At 41.2% G+C, this 18,506-nt stretch overlaps 1 protein-coding gene and 1 long non-coding RNA gene across 5 annotated transcripts in view; one reads left to right on the top strand and one right to left on the bottom strand.

Moving 5' to 3' along the window:
- FMN1 (formin 1) overlaps window positions 1–10,756 on the top strand; it is a 397,753-nt gene extending 386,997 nt beyond the window's left edge. For all 3 annotated transcript variants that reach the window (XM_064485767.1, XM_064485766.1, XM_064485768.1), the window contains one exon: window positions 1,774–10,756. In XM_064485767.1, coding sequence (XP_064341837.1) covers window positions 1,774–1,818 — 45 coding nt within the window. In that variant the 3' untranslated portion in view covers window positions 1,819–10,756. The remainder of the gene's footprint in view (window positions 1–1,773) is intronic.
- LOC116153476 (uncharacterized) overlaps window positions 1–18,506 on the bottom strand; it is a 42,499-nt gene that overhangs the window by 5,110 nt on the left and 18,883 nt on the right. Inside the window, exon 7 of one of the 2 annotated variants that reach the window (XR_010380895.1) lies at window positions 10,750–10,879. The exons of the other annotated variant lie outside the window; for it this stretch is intronic. This is a non-coding gene — a long non-coding RNA (uncharacterized LOC116153476). Of the gene's footprint in view, window positions 1–10,749; window positions 10,880–18,506 lie in introns of those variants that run through there. 2 annotated transcript variants of the gene reach the window in all.

Genomic DNA, 18,506 nt, shown 5'->3' with positions numbered 1-18,506 from the left:
CTTCACAAATGGATAGCAGAAACCAGAACCAGATCCTGGGTCCCCTGACGTCTCTCCCTGGGTTTGACACTTGCAGGCTAGTCAGTCTTCCTTGCTGCGAGGGGAAGCTCTCCTCCACAGTCCTGTTTTCAGTAAGGATTGCAAGGACTCTCCATGTTACAGTAGAAATCCTGAATGGTTAGGAACCCAAGGTGTACAGGTTCAAATCCCAGCTTAGCCACTTACTAGTTACGAAGCCTTAGTGAAGTTACTGGGCTTCTTCATTCTTCACTAGTACTTTTTTGCCAGCTGCTTTAAATCCTTCGACAATCTAAGTGGTGTATAAATTCTCAAGTGAGATTATTTCTGTTGATTGTCTGAGACATTCTCCTGACAGCCCCATCAGCAGCTAAAGGAAGGTTGAGTGAGGTCGATGAGTGAGAAATGGGAAAGTCGGGGCCATACAGCCTGGTTAGGGACAGCCACAGTCAGCACACAGCGCTCCTACAGAATGGACACATCTCTGTGCTCATTTGACAGTGTATTCATCACCCTCACTTGTATGATTTTTGGTGGCAGTGGGCTCAAACTCTGATTTTTGTCGTCCTCCCTCATTGGCCACTACTCCTTTCCCCGGGCCTCTGGGCTAACTTTTACAGCCAGACCTTATTTCCAGGGGCAGAGAGGATGGACTCAGCCCTGTGGACAAAGGGGAAGCCGTGAGTTGACCGGGGCGTGCTCTTACAGGTGCTGCCTCCGCGGTGCGCAGGCTCCTGGTTGTGATCTTTGACTTGTTGGGGTTGTTTCTTTTGTTGCCAGTTTGTTTTGGTGGAAATTAGGGAGGAGCTTATAAACTGATTCCTGATTCAATTTCACAAGTCAGGGATGGGATCCAAACTCAGGATGGGTGTTTAAAAATTATCTTGAGTTTACATCCAGGCCAATTTTGTAATTCTCTGCACTGTCACATCTCATAGCTCACAAGCAGCTGAGAACTTATTCTCAAAGGGCTCCTCTCTGCACCTGCTCTTTCCAAAGGAATGCACTTGTCCCATTTCTTTTTTAGCCTTCCTTCTGTCCACCTTGAAGAACAGACAGTCTCATTCTTATTCTTACGATGCTTAATATATTTACTTCTCTAAAGTCGTAGAAACAGCGAGAGTCCATTTTTCTGCTTTGTGTACTCTTGTTTATCTCACCAGCAGACTTACACGCCCTTCTGCATTAGAAGGCTGTCCCTGGGGAGGAAGCTCAGGAAGAGCAGAGCAGAACATCCTTGGCAAGACGGGAGCTTGTGCCATTCAGCATAGACGAAATCGTGTCATTTTCCGTTTTGCCCAGCCTTTGTTCAGTTCTGCCAAGTTGGTTATAGGTGGCCACAGTCAACTTGGAAAGAGTGGTTTTTCATATCTAGACTCCCTAGGAACTATTTCTTGAGCATTCCCTAATGAGAGGAGTCTGAGTAACACCACAAAGTTGGGAACTTTATTGCAGAAAACGAGAACAGAATGGAGCAGACTAGCATTGTAAAGGCTGGTGTTTTCGATGGATATAGTTGGTTGACTAGCTGGTTGTTCATGTGGTTTGGTTGGTTTGGGGAGAGTAAGATTGGAAGGGGTAGGAAACAGGGTTTCAGGAAAAAAAGGATAGAGATTCTCTCATTTCTAGGGCATGTGGTACAATTCTCTTCAGTATTCTAGACTAACACTTGAGAAATGTATCAAAATTTGAAAAAGGTGAAAATTTAGACAAAGGAAGAATAATACACTCCATTTTTTTTTTCTCAAACAACAGAAAGAAAGACTGCGTCAGAAGGAAGCCAGCGTGAGCTCCAGCTAAAACAGAGGCACAGAGAAATGACGATGGCGAGACAGAGGACCTCGCGTGGTCCTTTGTAACACCAGTGCTACAGGAAGTTCTTGAAAGATATGTTACTAATATGTGTCTTTTGCTCCCCTTTCTGAGGTCATCGGCAGTGAGCACCTCGTGCCTTCTTAAGGAAGCCTTGTTAAACCATAAGAACAGTGAAAATCTGCTGATGGAAACATTGCAGGATTTTTGGGAACTGTTTGTTGTAGAGGTCCAAAGTCCACTCTGTTATAAGACCAGAATAAACACCAAGCTTTTCCATTTCTTTTTTTTTTTTAAAGCAGAGATATCAAGCTTTCTAACCCAGGCCTGATATATGTAAACTTGTGATAGAAGAAGAAAAGGGTCTTTTTTTGACGATCGCCTTGAGCAAGTTCAAGCCTTGGTCTGGACACACTGCTGGTTTGATTACTGATCTTAGTTTTCACCCTACCGCAGCCAGATCCTGACGTGCCCTCCTCGCCAAAAATGTTGAAATTTACTAAACTTTTTAAAAGAGGTCCAAGACTATGTATTTCCCAGACTGGAGGAATGGATATTTTTTCCATTTTTTTTTTCATGTAATAGAAAAGACAGAAAATGGAATTATATGTGGGTGGAGAAGGGCATTAAATAGCCATAAACTTCATCCTGGAGAACAAAGTATGATACAGGGAGTTGACATCAGCCATTAGCAAGACCCGTTCTTTTGTTTTCATATCAGTTCATTGTGGTTTTCTGGATTCTCCACCCCTTCTGTCCCAGAAGAAACTGATACCTGAGCAGGGACAGACTTAGGGTCAAAGCACTTGCTTGGACGAGTGACCCAGTATCAGTCAGGGCACATTTCACATCTCCAGTCGTTCGTGTGTGGGTGATGCCACACTGATCTACAGCTGAGCTGTACGCCATGTCCTGGGACCATGTGTGGCTGGACCTCTCCCACCAACTCCAAGAGGCAGTTTGTAGACAGGAGAGCAAATGCTACTCACAGCCTTTTATCATGACCTTGACTGACAGGCAAGTGACATACAGTGAAGCAGGGGTCTTTGATGTCAAAAAATAATTCAGGGCAGAAAAAAAGTTCTTTGTTCCATCAAAATGGAAAGAAGGTAATTACGTTGATATCGAACTTGGAGTGAAATATCATTGCGTAAGCAGCTTTATCTGACCCTGGAAGCCCGTGTGACCACTACCCCTTGAGTCACAGGGAAACCACCTTGGACTGCTCTCCTGACACCATTACCTTCAGCCACCACTCTTCACATCTGTCTTGCGAGGGGAGAAGAGAGGAGACTCAGGGTGAATTGAGATGAGGATCAAAGTCTATCAAGTTTCAACCTTGAAGGGAGAGAGGTCCAAGCTTTCTCCTCTGATTGGCAGAGGACAGTGTGGAGATGTGCAGGAACCTTAAAACCCTCCCTGATCTGGCTGCCACATGTGGCCTGCCTGTCGCCCCAGCACCTTCCCAGACGCTCTCACCTTTCCAGGCACCTGAGTGTTCACCCAGAACATGCCTGCTAGACATCAGCCCCCTCAGGGACCCCAGAATAGATTCAGCCAATTAAAGCAGCACCGTGTCCTAACACCATGCCCGTCCTGGGAGTCAAGAATGCACAGTCAGGGTCAGATCAAGTCAAGAAGCCATATTCATGTAGGTGCTACCACCTTTTCTGACAACCCAAAAGAAAAGAACATAATACTGTGGTGTGGTTTCTTTTTTCCGCCCCCAAATAAAAGGATAAGACAAGCCAGCCCAGAAGAACCAGTAAGAACTTACATGACTAGAAGAAGTTGCTTGTGAGCAAGCTTTTCATATGGCCTTCTTAGATCATTTCTCTTCATTTTCACCGAACTGTGAAGAAAGCCTAACAAATTTCTCAATTTAAAACAAATGCTCCTTACAGCCGCCCCGTGCTCTGTGACATTCCTTCTAGTATTACCGTCCAAAAGAAAAAAAACGCCTGTTTTGCCCAGGCCTTGGGCATCAACTTTGAGCTCAGAGAACAACATTAAGTCTAGATCCTTTTGAGTCCTTAAAGCCTTGATGGAAGACAGCAGCAGGCGGCTCTCATTGGGATCCATGAAGGCCACTTCAGGTCTCTGAGTAGGATGCTCACAAGAAAACCACTGGACAGAAGCAGGACTGTCACTTTGGCCACATGACCCTGCAAGACCATGCTCTCAGGGACCCAGTGCTGAAGAATAATGAGTGCAAACACTGAGTTTGAGAATTAGACAAGTGCAGCCCAAGTTGGGTTTCATCCTCGTGGACAGACTAGAAACTGGCAGTAAAATACCTAAAGGGCGCAGCTTGCCTACCTCTCTGCTGGGGAAGCCCAGCGAGTCCAGTGTGTGTGAGTGTATTAAGACACCGTGGCAGGATCCCCACTGTCCTCACCCAGTTTGTATCCTGCGTTGTATGTCTGGACGCCCCTCCCGAGTCCACACGTGGACTACTTTGGGACAGCACCCTCATTCCTAACTTGATGCCAGGTAAAGGTTTACAAGAGTCTGCTCAAGGTGGGCTGTCTAAAACAACCTTCAAGCACTTAAAACGATCCCTCCCAATCACAGCTGAGATTGTGTTAACTGCAGAGGTATCTCTGAGCTTCTCACGGGGAGGAAGTAGCTGGGGTAGCACTGAGCACCTTGGGCACTTCTGGCCAGCAGGGTCGAAGTGGCTTTTCCAAGCACAGCCCTGCCTGAGCGACAGGGACAGTGGCCAGTATTTCTACTGTGTGTTTAACCACACACTCACACTTGACTTACGAGTCCGACTCAGAGAAACCTTAGCTTATAAACATCATCATCTCTTCCTAGCCAAGACTCATTAAATCTGAGGACACGGCAGAGAGCAGTTCGGAGTCTCGCATGAGTAACTGGCATAGGCATCGAGCACACAAGCACATCGTGTGCTGCACGGAAGCCTGGTGCAAACACGTTAGGCTAAAAACAGGCCTGTGGGGCATCAAAAATCAGGTGCGGAGGTGTGCTGTGTGGCTTTTTAACTCAAAAAGAGGCAGCTTACAGGAGGGAGCGTGGTGAAGGGGAAAGATGGCCAAGAAGAAATGGATGGTACGATGATGGTAGAGGCCCAGGGGTCACAGGTTGGGGACCTGCTGCCCAGCAGTTGCCTTCTGAATCGTTGGGTCGATGTCTGTGTTGTCTCTTTAAACATTCACTGCAACCACCTAGGAACTATGAAAAAGAGTTTCTGAAATCTGGGAGGTAGAATTAGGAGATCCAGTGGTGCTCTTCCATCTTTAAATGTTCTTGCTGCAACGAATTGGCAACGTGGTTGAGGAACAGAATGCCAGACTGGGTGCTGGTCTCCGACCCCCTCCTCTTCCCAGTAAGGACAGTAGAAGCTACACACCTGCTGAGCCTCTCTTAGGTACCTCCTTTTCTCATAAGGACCATAAGGAAAGGCATTTCCCTAAATGAAATGCTCATATGCTGCTGGTAGAAAAACCGGAAAAACTAAAGGAAGGAATAAAACTCTTTGATACTGGAAACCTCCAGCCAGATGAAGAAGTCATCGGCATGGTCCTTCCAAGACCATGACCAGATGTAGCAAGAGATGTGTAAGTGGATTTTTGGCAAAGGTTTCCCTGTTGGACTGGGATTGCGTCTCTCTCTCTCTTGATTATACTACTATATAGAGGAATTTTCATTTTATTCCTATTCAGGCTTTCTCAGACATCGTATTTTCTCATTTCTATTTCTACTTCCTTCTTGCCTTGTGTCATTGGTGCAGATCATTGTATACGGCAGCCCGGCAAACAGTGCCTCGTCAGCCAGCCCTGAAGAGGGATTAGCAGTGCAGATCTGTGGGCTCTTTTGCAGGAACCAGACTATAACGTTGGCCTGGGAGGCACTTCATTCCCTGACATTCAGACTATAACATTGGCCTGGGAGGCACTTCATTCCCTGACATTCTGATTGATCTCTTTTGTAGTACTCCCCACCCCCCCCCCAAACAAAGAGAAAACCAGTTTGGGGCTTTCTGTGTCAAGGGGAAGGAAGAACTTCAAAAAATATAGTCCCCCCCCCAATATCTAATGCAAATATCAAATATCCAATTTTATAAATTGTCTAAAAATTGCTAACAAGAACTGTTAGATGTGAGCTTCATTTTTTTTTTTTTTTGATCCTGCCTACCTGTTCTAATCAGAAAGAAAAAAAAAAATGACCAAAAGGTGGAAGGGAAAGAAAAAGCAGCAACAGATTTGGCAATCCACAAATTAATTACTTCCTGAACCATCAGAAGGCGGGGGGTACATACTGTGAAACCCAGTGTTGTGGAAGTCCGAGGCGCGTAAGAATTTGCACAGCTATGAGGGCTGATGAGTGTAGACAAAGTAAGAGCTGTCTAATGCCCACTTGAGATTTCAGCCTAAACCGGGCGATTTTTACTGTGTATTCAAGAGAGTCAAGTATTGCTTTGAACAGTTTATTTTTGGAAAAGCCACATACAAGGAGAAGTGCTGTAATTTAAGTGGAAGCAGTGCTAGACCATTATAATTTCCTACCTCTGGTTCTCTTGCAAGAGCAGTTTATAAATGTATGGACCATCCAGAAGACCATGAATACCCCTTTTCATATGTTAAGTTAGGTTTGTACCTTAGGGACACAACTGAAGAGAGTAGATTGAATAAAGAAATGAGTTTCATTCATGTCAGCTACTTTGTCATCATAAAGAAATCTGCAGCCCAGGAGAAATGAGTCTGTGTGGCCCAACTTAACAGTATTTGAAAGGAATGGCTAGTTTTTAACCTTTCCAAAATGCTTATAACTTGTTGGACACATTTCCGTTTTCCAACTCTGGAGAGAGACAATCTGGCTGCTTGGAACCTTGTCTGTTATTGGTGCAGAAGTCACTTAAAGGCACCTTTAAAAATAGGCCTCGGCAGGTCTGGCTCCTTTAGACTCACAGAACGGTATTTATAACTCCGTTAGTGAGTCAAGGCATCGGTGGGCTTAGTGACACAGCTGTATGTGACTGAGAGGCTCATTCTGTGACATTTCTGCACACCCGTCAGTTGTTGACACCTTGTTAGAGCCCCCAAATAGTATTTTCACAGTTGTCTGCTTCCCCTCCCAAGGAGTGGGCAGTCTCCCAGACCCTCCCAGATGAGTGCTTTGCTGGGAAGCAGTGGATTCGGGAGAGATTTTAACGTGTCAGACTTGAAGCCAGTTCAGTATCTTATTTGTTCCAAGACCCTTAATCAGCACTGTGATATAAACTTAGCATTTGGGAAATGTGTGCAGTTGACAGCTTACCTGGAAATGTGACGATAAGGAAATGGCAGCGAGCTACCTGTCTCTTAAGCCCCTGTGCAGTTTCTACCAACAAAGAGATGAGGGAAGCCAATGGAGCCTCACTCAGTCGGTGGTCCTGTCCTCACCGCAGCTTACTGGAGCTTACTCTTCCTCTCTGTCCCCAGCCCCTCTCCCAGCCACCTTGGTGGTAAACAGTAACACAGAGGACCTTTTTTTTCTTGTCCTTCCCTTCTCTAGTATGACGGTTTGCTTCAGTCAGAGCTCAAACGAATTCTTACATATTATGTCTGTGAAGTACTTGTTGGTGAATATCTTCTTCATGCTATGATCTGGGGGAGACTGATTTAATCTCGTTTTTTTTTTTATATGAAAGCGGTCGCCAAAGCCATTAATCTATTCTTCTGCATTCCAGCTATGCTCATAGAACTTGCTATTTTTTTAATCTCTTAAATATGCTAAGAATCTCCAGTCTATCTCCTTTTCTGAAAGCTGGTTCATAGACTTCTGTGGGCTATTTGCTTTTTATGCTTTTTGTGAAATTTGATAGCACTGGGCTAGCCGATGAGCCCACAATGTTCCACAGAAATTCACCTCCAAAAAATTCGGCCTTCTTCCCCATGGAGGAAACAACCTTCTGTCACCCTTAGGCTGTTTTGTAGGATGAGCATTTCCCTAAATTCTATCTGTGTAGACACTAAGGGGTTCTCATGTTTTTAAAACTGTCCGAGTATCTTAAAAGAGGGTGAATACATCTCTCCTATACAGTGTGAGCTGCCGGTGTGTGATTTATAGTTAGCGTTATCAAGTAAGAAATGAGTTGTTTTCATTCCCAGTGGTTTGTCAACATCTTTGGCAAAGTTGTACATACTTTGCTTCATTGTTCTCTTCCAGGGCTTGCTTTGATTCTTGTCTCATGGAACAAACGTGTTTTTGTTGATTCCTCTGGGTCTGCTTTTCCGAAATGAGAGGCCAATCCTGTAGACCACTGAGCGTAAGGGGAAATGACTCCCTACCTCCGCGTGACTAGGATGGGTGTGTTCAGGAATGCACAGCTCTCTGGGAACTCTCGGGGTGGATTTTGAATTCCATGTTTCTGTAAGATGTATAAAAATGGGTGAATGGCATACAAAGATTGTACTATTTTCCCCAGCAAGAGATTAGGGGGTTCTGAAGCTTTACATTTTAGGTAGGTTTGAGTGATGTATATAGAGCTCATTTTTTTCCCCTTCTTCTTGGCAACCTGTCCCTAGCTATCATCTTATTTCTTCACATCTGACCACCAAGGCATTAAGAAGGTGGTTTCACTTTGCATAATTCTCTAAAGATGTCCATTTCCTTTGGAAACCAATTCATAAGTAAAGGAAACAGTCTAGTGACAATTCTCCTCTCTGCCCAGGGTGACACACAGGATTTAAGGTTTACCAAAGGGATAGGACTATTTCAAACAGTAATTTTATAATTCTACAATTCTTCAATTTCCCAAGACAAAAATAATATGACCCTACTGTTAATAGGATGTATAATCTTTGAAGAGTATAAGTATTAAGAAAAAAGAGCTTCCTTTAAAGAAAATATCTAAGATATTCCTAAAAAGGCAGAAACTTTTAGAAATTGAATACTTCTTTAAGATTTCTTTAGAGAAAACATGTCCTTGATTCATCGTAGTCTTTCCCTGTCATTGAGTTTTAATTTAGACTAACATGGTGATTTAGGGCATCATGCTTTGGCCTGGAAAACCCACACTGGCCTGCATGCCCAGAACCTAAGTGAAATCAGTCAGGGTCCTAATAGGAATCAGGCTTAACAGAAATGTCAATTATTTCAAGTCCTTTAGGGTTTAATTTCCTTAGCAACATCCTGGACCCTGCTTCTGAAAATTAACTTGACCCACGCAGTTATGTGTCTTCATTTTACCTTGTGAGACTACGGGTGATGGGCTGATGGAAAAAAACACAGAGGCAGGAGAGAAGGAAAACTTGAACAAGGGCAGGGTGCAGTGTTTTGCTGATACAATGCCTGGTTAGGGAGCTGGTGATCACTACTGTGGCTGCATCATGGGCAGCCTTTCAAAGGCAGCTCAAGGCACGTGTACAAGGGCGATGTGAGTGCCCCGTATCTCGTGTCGGTCCATACCTGACAATGTGCTGGAAAAGCAGGGATCCCAGTGAAACTGAAATAACTCCATCAAATTTCAGATCTACTTCCATGGGGTCAGTTGTCCATGGAGCTCCCTGTTTCTTCTATGCCTGTTTAAAAGTCCCTTTGGCATCCAGCCTCCTTTCGCTTTTTTCCTTTCAGTCTTCCGAATCAGCCTCCTCTTCCTTCGTACCCAACAGCTATTTTTCCCTCACTTTACCTTTCCAGTCTCTCCAGGACCCAGCTTTCTCTGCCTCTCTCCCCTACAGACACCTGAATGTCCCCCTGAGCCCTCACACCCTGTGCTCCGCCCTGCAGCCCTTTGGACAGGGAGCGCTGCTGTCACCAAGAGAGACACGGCGGCGTGAGTGTGTCTCTTGTTAATGTCAGCACCACCTCATCACTTAGGCAGAGGGGAAAATCCATAAAAGAAATGGAAAATACATTTCTTTTTCTGTTTTATTCTAATTTATTTTAAGGAGGTTGAGGGGACGGTGATTCCAGTCTTTCTCGATGTCTCAGAGATTTTTTTACTTTAAAATTGTCTAATTAGGGACTATTCTTCTGGTAAGTGATAAATCAGTCCAGGTCACCAGCTATGATGCATAAGACTCAAGTTTTGAATCTCAAGTAACTTTTCTGTGCTGCTGGACAAAGCGATTTAATTCTTTGCAAACATTCTGAATCACAGGCTTTTTATTACCATTTGATTTTTACTACTAACCATGATTCAAACATCTTTGCGAATCTGGATCAGGATGTTGACAATTTGTGGTTATTTTCAGATCGATAGTAACTGTTACACTTGTGAAAGCACTTAAAAGTAAGTACTTAAAAGGAAAGTATAAGCATGTCTTAAATAGTCAACCATTTGACCTGGGAAAAAGTTGATTTTCCTATTTTAAGTATTAGACCGATCTGTGGGTGTAATCTTACAAGGATTTTAAGCAGTAATGAAGACAGTTTAAGAAATGAGAAGGCACTTTAAAGACATGAAACCTTACATTACATGCTCTTGGGTATTTTTTTAATGTAATAAGCTAATTGGATTCAGGTATTTTTTCCCTTTAAATTTTTAAAAATATGTATTTCTAATTTGTTTGCATATTTAATTTTGTCAATGCTGAGAAATGCTCACTAGTTGAATCTGTAAATGTTACTTGTGACCAAATGAAGTATTTATTTTTAAAAAGAAAGGGTGAAGGAACCAATATTGATTTGTACATAATGAAAATATACATGTGTGTATATATATATTTTTTCCTCCTTGACACTACTTGGTCCCCACATCAAGTATTTTTGTACATTAATATATATTGGTTAGAAAATGTAGATTGTCTATTCAAAGAATTCTATCTCTGCGATAGATTATATTTATCCCAACCTATTGATAACTCTGTTAATTTAAGAGACAGAACTCTATTTTTTGGAATTTGCAGAGAACAACATTCATGGCTTCCAACTGTAAATATGCTAAGGGTATTTTAATAAATCTCGGTTTCATGTCCGTCTGGTGTGCGGTGCAGATTTGTTTTCAGGAGGCATTTAAGACAGCATCCCAACAGTACAATGATGTGGAGAACGCCAGTCATTTCTTTCCCTGCAGCTCAAGTGCGGCATGACTGCTGAGCTGCAAGAAGAGCTGGATCTCAGTAAGACTGTCATTCACGTTTTCTTCTTTCTTCTTTCTCCCCAGCCATCACCCCAGCAGAGGTAACCTGGCTCACCCTTCAAGGTTAACACTGAGTAGACAAACCCAGCCAATCACGGGCTCAGCTATGCTGACCCAAAAGCAACACTTCTTGAACACAAATTGCCCAAGGTGGGGTTGTGGGATGCAGAACCACAAGGGTCCGTGACTTCGTGTCATGGGTTGGTAAGCGATAGCATAGGGAAACAGAACAGAAATGTAACTGTATTGTATTCTAACATTAAACACAAGGTGCAAATTCTTTTCAAGCAATGATACGACACGTGCAGATATTTAGAGAAAAACTAAAAGACATTCGGCAAAACACTCTTCTGTTAAATAGAAGTGTGACTCTGTGTTTTTTAATTGAGTCATTTGTTCCATATTCCTGAACGCCATGCGCTCTTGAGTTCTAGAAGGTTGCTGAAATGTACCCCAGTGTGTACAGATACATTTAATGAACATAAATGTTATTATCTGGGGAGACATTTCATCACTAGGTAGTCTTCTAAATCAGTCATAGAGCTGCAAAAATCTTCAGACACTGGACAAAATCTCCATTTCACAGAGTAAAAACTACTGAAATTCAAAGGACTTGCTGAAAGTCACACTCAGTAAACACATCAAGACTAGAATCCAAAAAAAAGAAACCAGACTAGAATCCATATCGGCCAAAGCCCTGGTCGCTGCTCAACTCATTTATCACGTGGTAACTTTTTTCTTTAAAAGACTCCACTGTGGGGAAGAGTTCTAGAACTGTTGTTTGGAAAGGAGGGTCCAAATGCAGCTAAAGGTTTGTAGAAACCATTATTAAAATTGCTCTGAATTAAAGCACCTAAAAGAGTGGAGGCTTATATATCAGAGGCCCTAGGAAAAATATTGACTCCACTGTAGGAAGAAGCTCCTCTTTCATTTAACTGAGATTTACTCACCCTTGCTGAGTAGAGTGATACCTGTGGAATTTTTAAGTATCATTTTTGCCTGTTCTTTAAATAACCCATGTGTGCTGATAGTCTGACTAAGAGGCCATAAATTCGAGGTTGAATATTCCCCTTTGACTCTAGCTGCCCATTTCACCTGGCTATGATACATTCATGGAATCTAAGACTTTAAAGTTGGCCTGCACTGGGCTTGCCTGCTTGTGTGCCTCCGCGTCTGAGTCTCCTGGAAGTAACGTGTGCTTCAAGCCCACCGTGGCGTGAGGACAAAAGGTAAGATAAGGTAATGTTATAGTTATCAACTGCTTCATAACAAAACACCACCAAAATCTGGTAGATGAAATAAACAATAATCACTTCTTATTTTTCATGGTTTTTGTTAGTTTGAGGAGAACTCATCTGGACAGTTCTCACTTGGCATCTCATAGGTTTCTGTGATGTATCTGTTGGGTCTGCAGTCACCAGGATGGCTTGAGTGGGGCTGAAACATGCACACCCAAGGTGGCTGACTCACTTGGGTGAAAAAGTTGTTGCCAGCTCTAGGCGGGGGGCCTCAGTGCTTCTCTCCCTACAGGGCTGCTTGAGTGATCCGAGGTGAAACAGGTAATGCTTTTTTTGACAGAGGCTCAAAAGCCATATCCAGTCAGTTTCATCATGCTCTGTTGGTTGAAGCATTTACAGTGCTCCGCCCAGGTTGAGGGGGTGGAGAAAACCCGCCTCTCGATGGAAGAACATCAAAACCACATTGTAAATAGTATATGTGGTGCAACTGTCTTTGGAAAACACAATCTGTCTGAGTAGCTTGCCCTCTTCTATCTGGTCTTGTTCTTATTCTTGTCATAAAACTAAATTTTAGGTTATTTTCAAAATTGTCCCTACTTGTTTTCCCCAACTCTTCTTTCTCTCTGCCTGCGTATCAGAGCACAGAAATGTTTGCTTATTCCTCTGAATGCAGGCTTGTTTCTTTATTATTATTGAAGTATAACTGATTGACAATACTGTATATTCATTTCAGATGTACAGTGTAGTGATTCAGTATTCTTGCAGATTACAATCCACTGTAAGTTATTACAAGATAATGTGCTATATACATTAAATCCTTGTTGATTTTCTGTTTTGTATACAATCATTTATGTATGTTAATTCCATACCCCTAATTTGTCCCTCCCCATTTCCTTCTCTTTGGTAACCACAAGTTTCTTTTCTATGTCTGAGTCTGTTTCTGTTCTGTATGTATGTTCATTTGTATTATTTTTCAGATTCCACATATAAGTGAAATCATACAGTATTTGTCTTTCTCTGTCATATTTCACTAAGCATAATATTCTCTAGGTTCATCCATGTTGCTACAAATGGCAGTATTTCATTCTTTTTATGGCTGAGTAGTATTCCATTGTGTGTGTATACACGCTTTAATCCAGTTGTGTGTTGATGGGTACTTGGGTTGCATCCATGTCTTTGTTGTTGTAAATAGTACTGCTATGAATGTTGGGGTCCATATATCTTTTCAAGTTAGAGTTTTCATTTTTTTCTGGATATGTACCTAGGAGTGGAATTGCTGGATCATATGGTAATTCTATTTTTAGTTTTTAAAGGAACCTCTATGCTGTTTCCCATAGTGGCTATGCCAATTTACATTCCCTCCACCAGTGTAGGAGGGTTCCCTTTTCTCCATATCCTCCCCAACATTTGTTATTTGCAGACTTTTTGATGATAACCATTCTGACCAGTGTAAGGTGATATCTCATTGCAGTTTTTTTCTAACTTTTATTGATTTATAATCATTTTACAATGTTGTGTCAAATTCCAGTGTAGAGCACAATTTTTCAGTTATACATGAACATATATCTATTGTCACATTTTTTTCTGTGAGCTACCATAAGATCTTGTGTATATTTTCCTGTGCTATACAGTATAATCTTGTTTATCTATTCTACAATTTTGAAATCCCATCTATCCCTTCCCACCCTCCGCCATTGCAGTTTTGATGTTCATTTCTCTAATAATTAGCAATGCTTACTATATGTATGTTTTCTTTGGAAAATGTCTGTTCAAGTCTTATGCTCATTTTTTGATTGGGCTGTTTGGGGTTTTTCTGATATTGAGTTGTATGAGCTATTTATATATTTTGGATTTTAACCTCTCTTGTCACATCATTTGCAAATATTTTCTCCCATTCCATAGGTTGTCTTTTCATTGTATTGATGGTTTCCTTTGCTGTGCAAAAGCTTTTAAGTTTAATTAGGTTCCGTTTGTTTTTTAAAATTTATTTTGCTTTGGGAAAGCGATCCAAGAAAATACTACTACGATTTATATCAAAGAGGGTTTAGCCTATGTTTTCTTCTGGGAGTTTCATGGTTTCATGTCTTCCATTTACATCTTTAAACCATTTTATTTTTGTATATGGTGTGAAGAAATGTTCTAATTTCATTGTTTTACATGTGGCTATTCAGTTTCCCCAGCACCACTTGTTGAAGAAACTGTCTTTTCTCCATTGTATATTCTTGCCTCCTTTGTCATAGATTAACAGACCATAGACACATGGATTTATTTCTGTACTATTCTGTTCCATTGATCTGTGTCTGTGTTTGTGCAAACACCATGCTGTTTTGATTACTGCAGATTTATAGTATAGTCTGAAGTCTGGAAGGGTTATACCTCTAGCTTTGCTCTTTTTTCTCAGGATTGCTTTGGCAATTCAAAGTCTTTTGTGGTTCCGTATAAATTTTACAATTATTTGTTCTAATTCTGTGAAAAAATGTCCTGGATGTGTTGATAGGGATTGCATTAAATCTGTAGATTGCTTTTAGTAGTATGGCCATTTTAATATTTATTTTTCCAATCCAAGAGCACAAGATAGCTTCCCATTTCTTCATCCATTTCTTTGAATCATCTTCAATTTCCTTCATGAATGTTTTGTAGCTTTCAGCATGTTAAGTCTTTAACCTCCTTGGTTAAGTTTATTCCTCAGTATTTATTTTATTGATGTGATTTTAAATGGGATTTTTAAAAACTTTCCCTTTCTGGTATTTTATCATTAGTGTATAGAAACACAGCAGATTTCTGTGTTTCTATTAACCATGTATCCTTCAACCTTGCTGAATTCATTTATTAGTTCTAATTGTTTTAGGTTGGAGCCTATAGGGTTCTCTATATATATAGAGTATCTTATCATCTGCAAATAGTGGCAGTGTTAATTCTTCCTTTCCAATTTGGACACCTTTTATTTCTTTTTCTTACCTGATTGCTGTGCTAGGATTTCCAATACTGTGTTAAATAGAAGTGGCAAGAATGGGCATCCTTGAATTTAGCAGGCTTTCAGCTTTTCACTGTTGAATGTGACATTGGCTGTCAATTTGTCATACATGGCCTTTACTATATTGAGGTATGTTCCCTTTATACCCACTTTGATGAGAGTTTTTATCATAAATGGATGTTGAATTTTGTCAAATGCTTTTTCTGCATCTATTGGAGATGGTCGTTTTTGTCTTCCCTTTTGTTAATGTGTATCGCAATGACTGATTTGAGTATGTTAAACAATCTTTGTGACCCTGGAATAAATGCAACTTGATCATGGTGTATGATCCTTTTTATGTATCGTTGGATTTGGTTTGCTAATATTTTGTTGAGGATTTTTGCATGTATATTCATCAAGGGTACTGGCTTGTAATTTTCTTTTTTTTTTGTAATGTCTTTGCTTTTGGTATCAGGGAATGGTAGCCTCTTAGAATAAATGTAGGAGTGTTCCCTCTTGTTCAGTTTTTGGGATAGTTTGAGAAGGATCAACGTAAGTTTTTATTTATATGTTTGGTAGAATTCCCTGGAGAAGCTGTCCAGTCCTGAATTTTTGTCTGCAGGGAGTTTTTTTTTAATTACAGATTCTATTTCATTTGTAGTGATCAGTTTGTTCAGATTGTTTCTTCTTGACTCAGACTTGGCAGGCTCTATGTTTTAGAAATTTGTCCATTTCTTCTAGATTGTCCAACTTGTTGCATATAATTGTAGTATTCTGAAGATTTTTTTTGTATCTCTGTTGTATCAGTTGTTATTTTTCCTCTTTCATTTCTTATTTTGGGTCTTCTCTTTTCTTCTTGGTGACCCTGGCTAAAGATTTATCAATTTTGTTTCTCTTTCCAAAAAAAACCAAAAAAACAAAAAACTCTTGGTTTAGCTTTTTTCTTGGTTTTTTAATCTTTATTTCCTCTGTGATCTTTATTATTTCCTTCTACTGAATTTGGGCTTTGTTTGTTCTTTTGCTAATTCTTTTAGGTGGTAGGTTAAGTAAGCACTGCTTCTGTGTTTTCTTGTTTCTTTGGGCAGAACTGTGTAGCAGTGAACTTCCCTCTTACAACTTCTTTTGCTGCATTCCATAGATTTTGTCAAGTTGTGTTCTCTTTTGCATTTGTTTCAAGGTATTTTCTGATTTCCTTTAAATTTCATTTAATTTCTTTAACTTCTGACTTCCTCTTTAATTGGTTTTTGGTAGCATGTTGTTTAGTCTCCACGTATTTCTTCTTGTCCCATTCTTCTTTCTGTGGTTGATTTCTAGTTTTATGCTGTTGTGGTTGGAAATAATGCTTGATGTAACTTCTACCCTCTTAAATTTGTTGAGGCTTGTTTTGTGACCCAGTATATGGTCTACCCTGAAGAATATTCCATGTGCACTTGAAAAGGATGTGTCTTCTGCTTTTTTAGGATGTAGTGTCCTGCAGATATCAAGTCCAACTAGTCTACTGTGTCACTCAGGACTTCTGTTGCCACATGATCTGTCCATTGATGTCAGTGGGGTGTTAAAGTCTACTACTGTTATTGTATTATTGTCAGTTTCTCCTTTATGTATCTGTCTGCTCCTATATTGGGTGAGTATATGGTATGAGTGTAATATCCTCTTCTTGTGGTAATCCCATTATATAAGGTCCTTCTTTGTCTTTGTTTTAAAGTCATTTTTTTCTGATTTGAGCATTATAACTCCTACTTTCTTGTCATTTCCATTTGCATGAAATTTGCCCTGAAGTGTGTGTCTCTTCTAGGCAGCATATTGAAGAGTCTTATTTGTAATCCAATGAGCTACCCTGTTATCTTTTGATTGGAGCATTTAGTCCATTGACACTTAAAATAATTAATAGGTATGTACTTATTGCCATTTGTTTTCTAGTTGTTTTTGTAATTTTTCTTTCTTTTGTGTCTTCATTTTGTGCTTTGTTTTCCCCTGTCTGGTTTGATGATTTTCTATAGTACGCTTGAGTTCCTTTTTTTGTTTGCTTTTGTGTATCTATTAGAGGTTTTTGAGTTGAGGTTACTCTGGTGGTCATGTATGTTGATCCAAAATTATATCTGCTTGCTTTAAATTGATAAATTATTTTCTCTCCTCCTTCTGGAACCCCTGTTATGCATAGATTGGCACATTATATATTATCCCATAGATCTTCTGTATTGTTTTTTTTTTTCATTTGCCTTTCTGTCTGCTGTTCTGATTGGGTGATTTCCATCTATCTTCCAAATCACTTGTGTGGTTTTGTGTGTGTGTCATTTAGTCAGTTATGCACTAATTCTAGTTATGCACTAATTCTAGATTGCTTTTTATCTCAGAAATTGAATTATCTATTATGATTGGGTCATCTTTATAGTTTATAGTTCCTTGTTAAAAGGATCCAGGTTTATTTTGATACTTTTTAAATTCAGCATATTTACTACCAACATTTTTAACTCAATGTCTGGAAGACAGTTTCATTATTTTTTCAGGGGTTGTCTCTTGCTTTTCCAATTGTGAGTGGGTCTTCTGCATTTTAACCTTCTCTGTCTCTATGAATGTAGGAGAAATGGTACCTACTGTGGTGTCAAAGGATTTTTGTACGGTGGAAGCATTCTTAGGTAACCTTGTGTGCCCAGCATCTTCAGTGCGTGAGGGTTGGCTTGGATGTGGATGCCAGTCATGTCTTTCCTCACAGTGTGTGGCAGGACTTCCTCTATGCTCCATGGCTGCTGCCATGTCAGGGGCAAGGTCTGCTCCACTGTTGCTAGAGCAGAAAACCTGAGCTTTGGGCTCAGGCAGACTGTTCTCATTATGTTTTTCCTTGTCTCTGAACTGGAGCCTTTGCCCCAAAGGAGGGGAGTGGTAAAATGAAGCTCATGTGCGCACAGAGGTCTGATGCACTGCCTGTGTAGGTGTCTGCAGCTCTCCTCAAAATCAGCCCACAGTCGCATCCCTTTCCCTGTTGGGGTTGGCCCAGGTCTAGTGCAAGGTTGTGGCATGCAGTAGGTAGGACCAGAGCATTCATTAGCCTGGGACTGGGGGGTCAGGGTGTTGTGGTTACAGGAATTGAAGGGGCTGTGCCGCCACCAGAGGTCTGGGCTGCTTCTGGGGCACCAGCTGACCCTGCTGTACCTGAACCACATCCTGCCCCCCCCGCTTCCTCTACATCCCTAGAGTCTCTTCCCAGGAACTGCCTGCCCCAGGTCTAGTGCAAAGCTGTGGGATGGAGTGAGCAGGGGCAGAGTGTTAGCTCTGCTGGGAAAGGGGATGCAGGCATACTGGTTACAGGTGCAAATGACTGTGCTGCCCTCAGAGGTCTGCACTGCTCACATGGCACTGGCTGAGCAAGCACCAAAAATGGCCACTGCTACTGTTC

Source organism: Camelus dromedarius, chromosome 5 (assembly GCF_036321535.1).
Source record: "Camelus dromedarius isolate mCamDro1 chromosome 5, mCamDro1.pat, whole genome shotgun sequence".
Classification (NCBI taxonomy): Eukaryota; Metazoa; Chordata; class Mammalia; order Artiodactyla; family Camelidae; genus Camelus; species Camelus dromedarius.
This window is presented reverse-complemented; position numbering and strand designations above follow the sequence as displayed.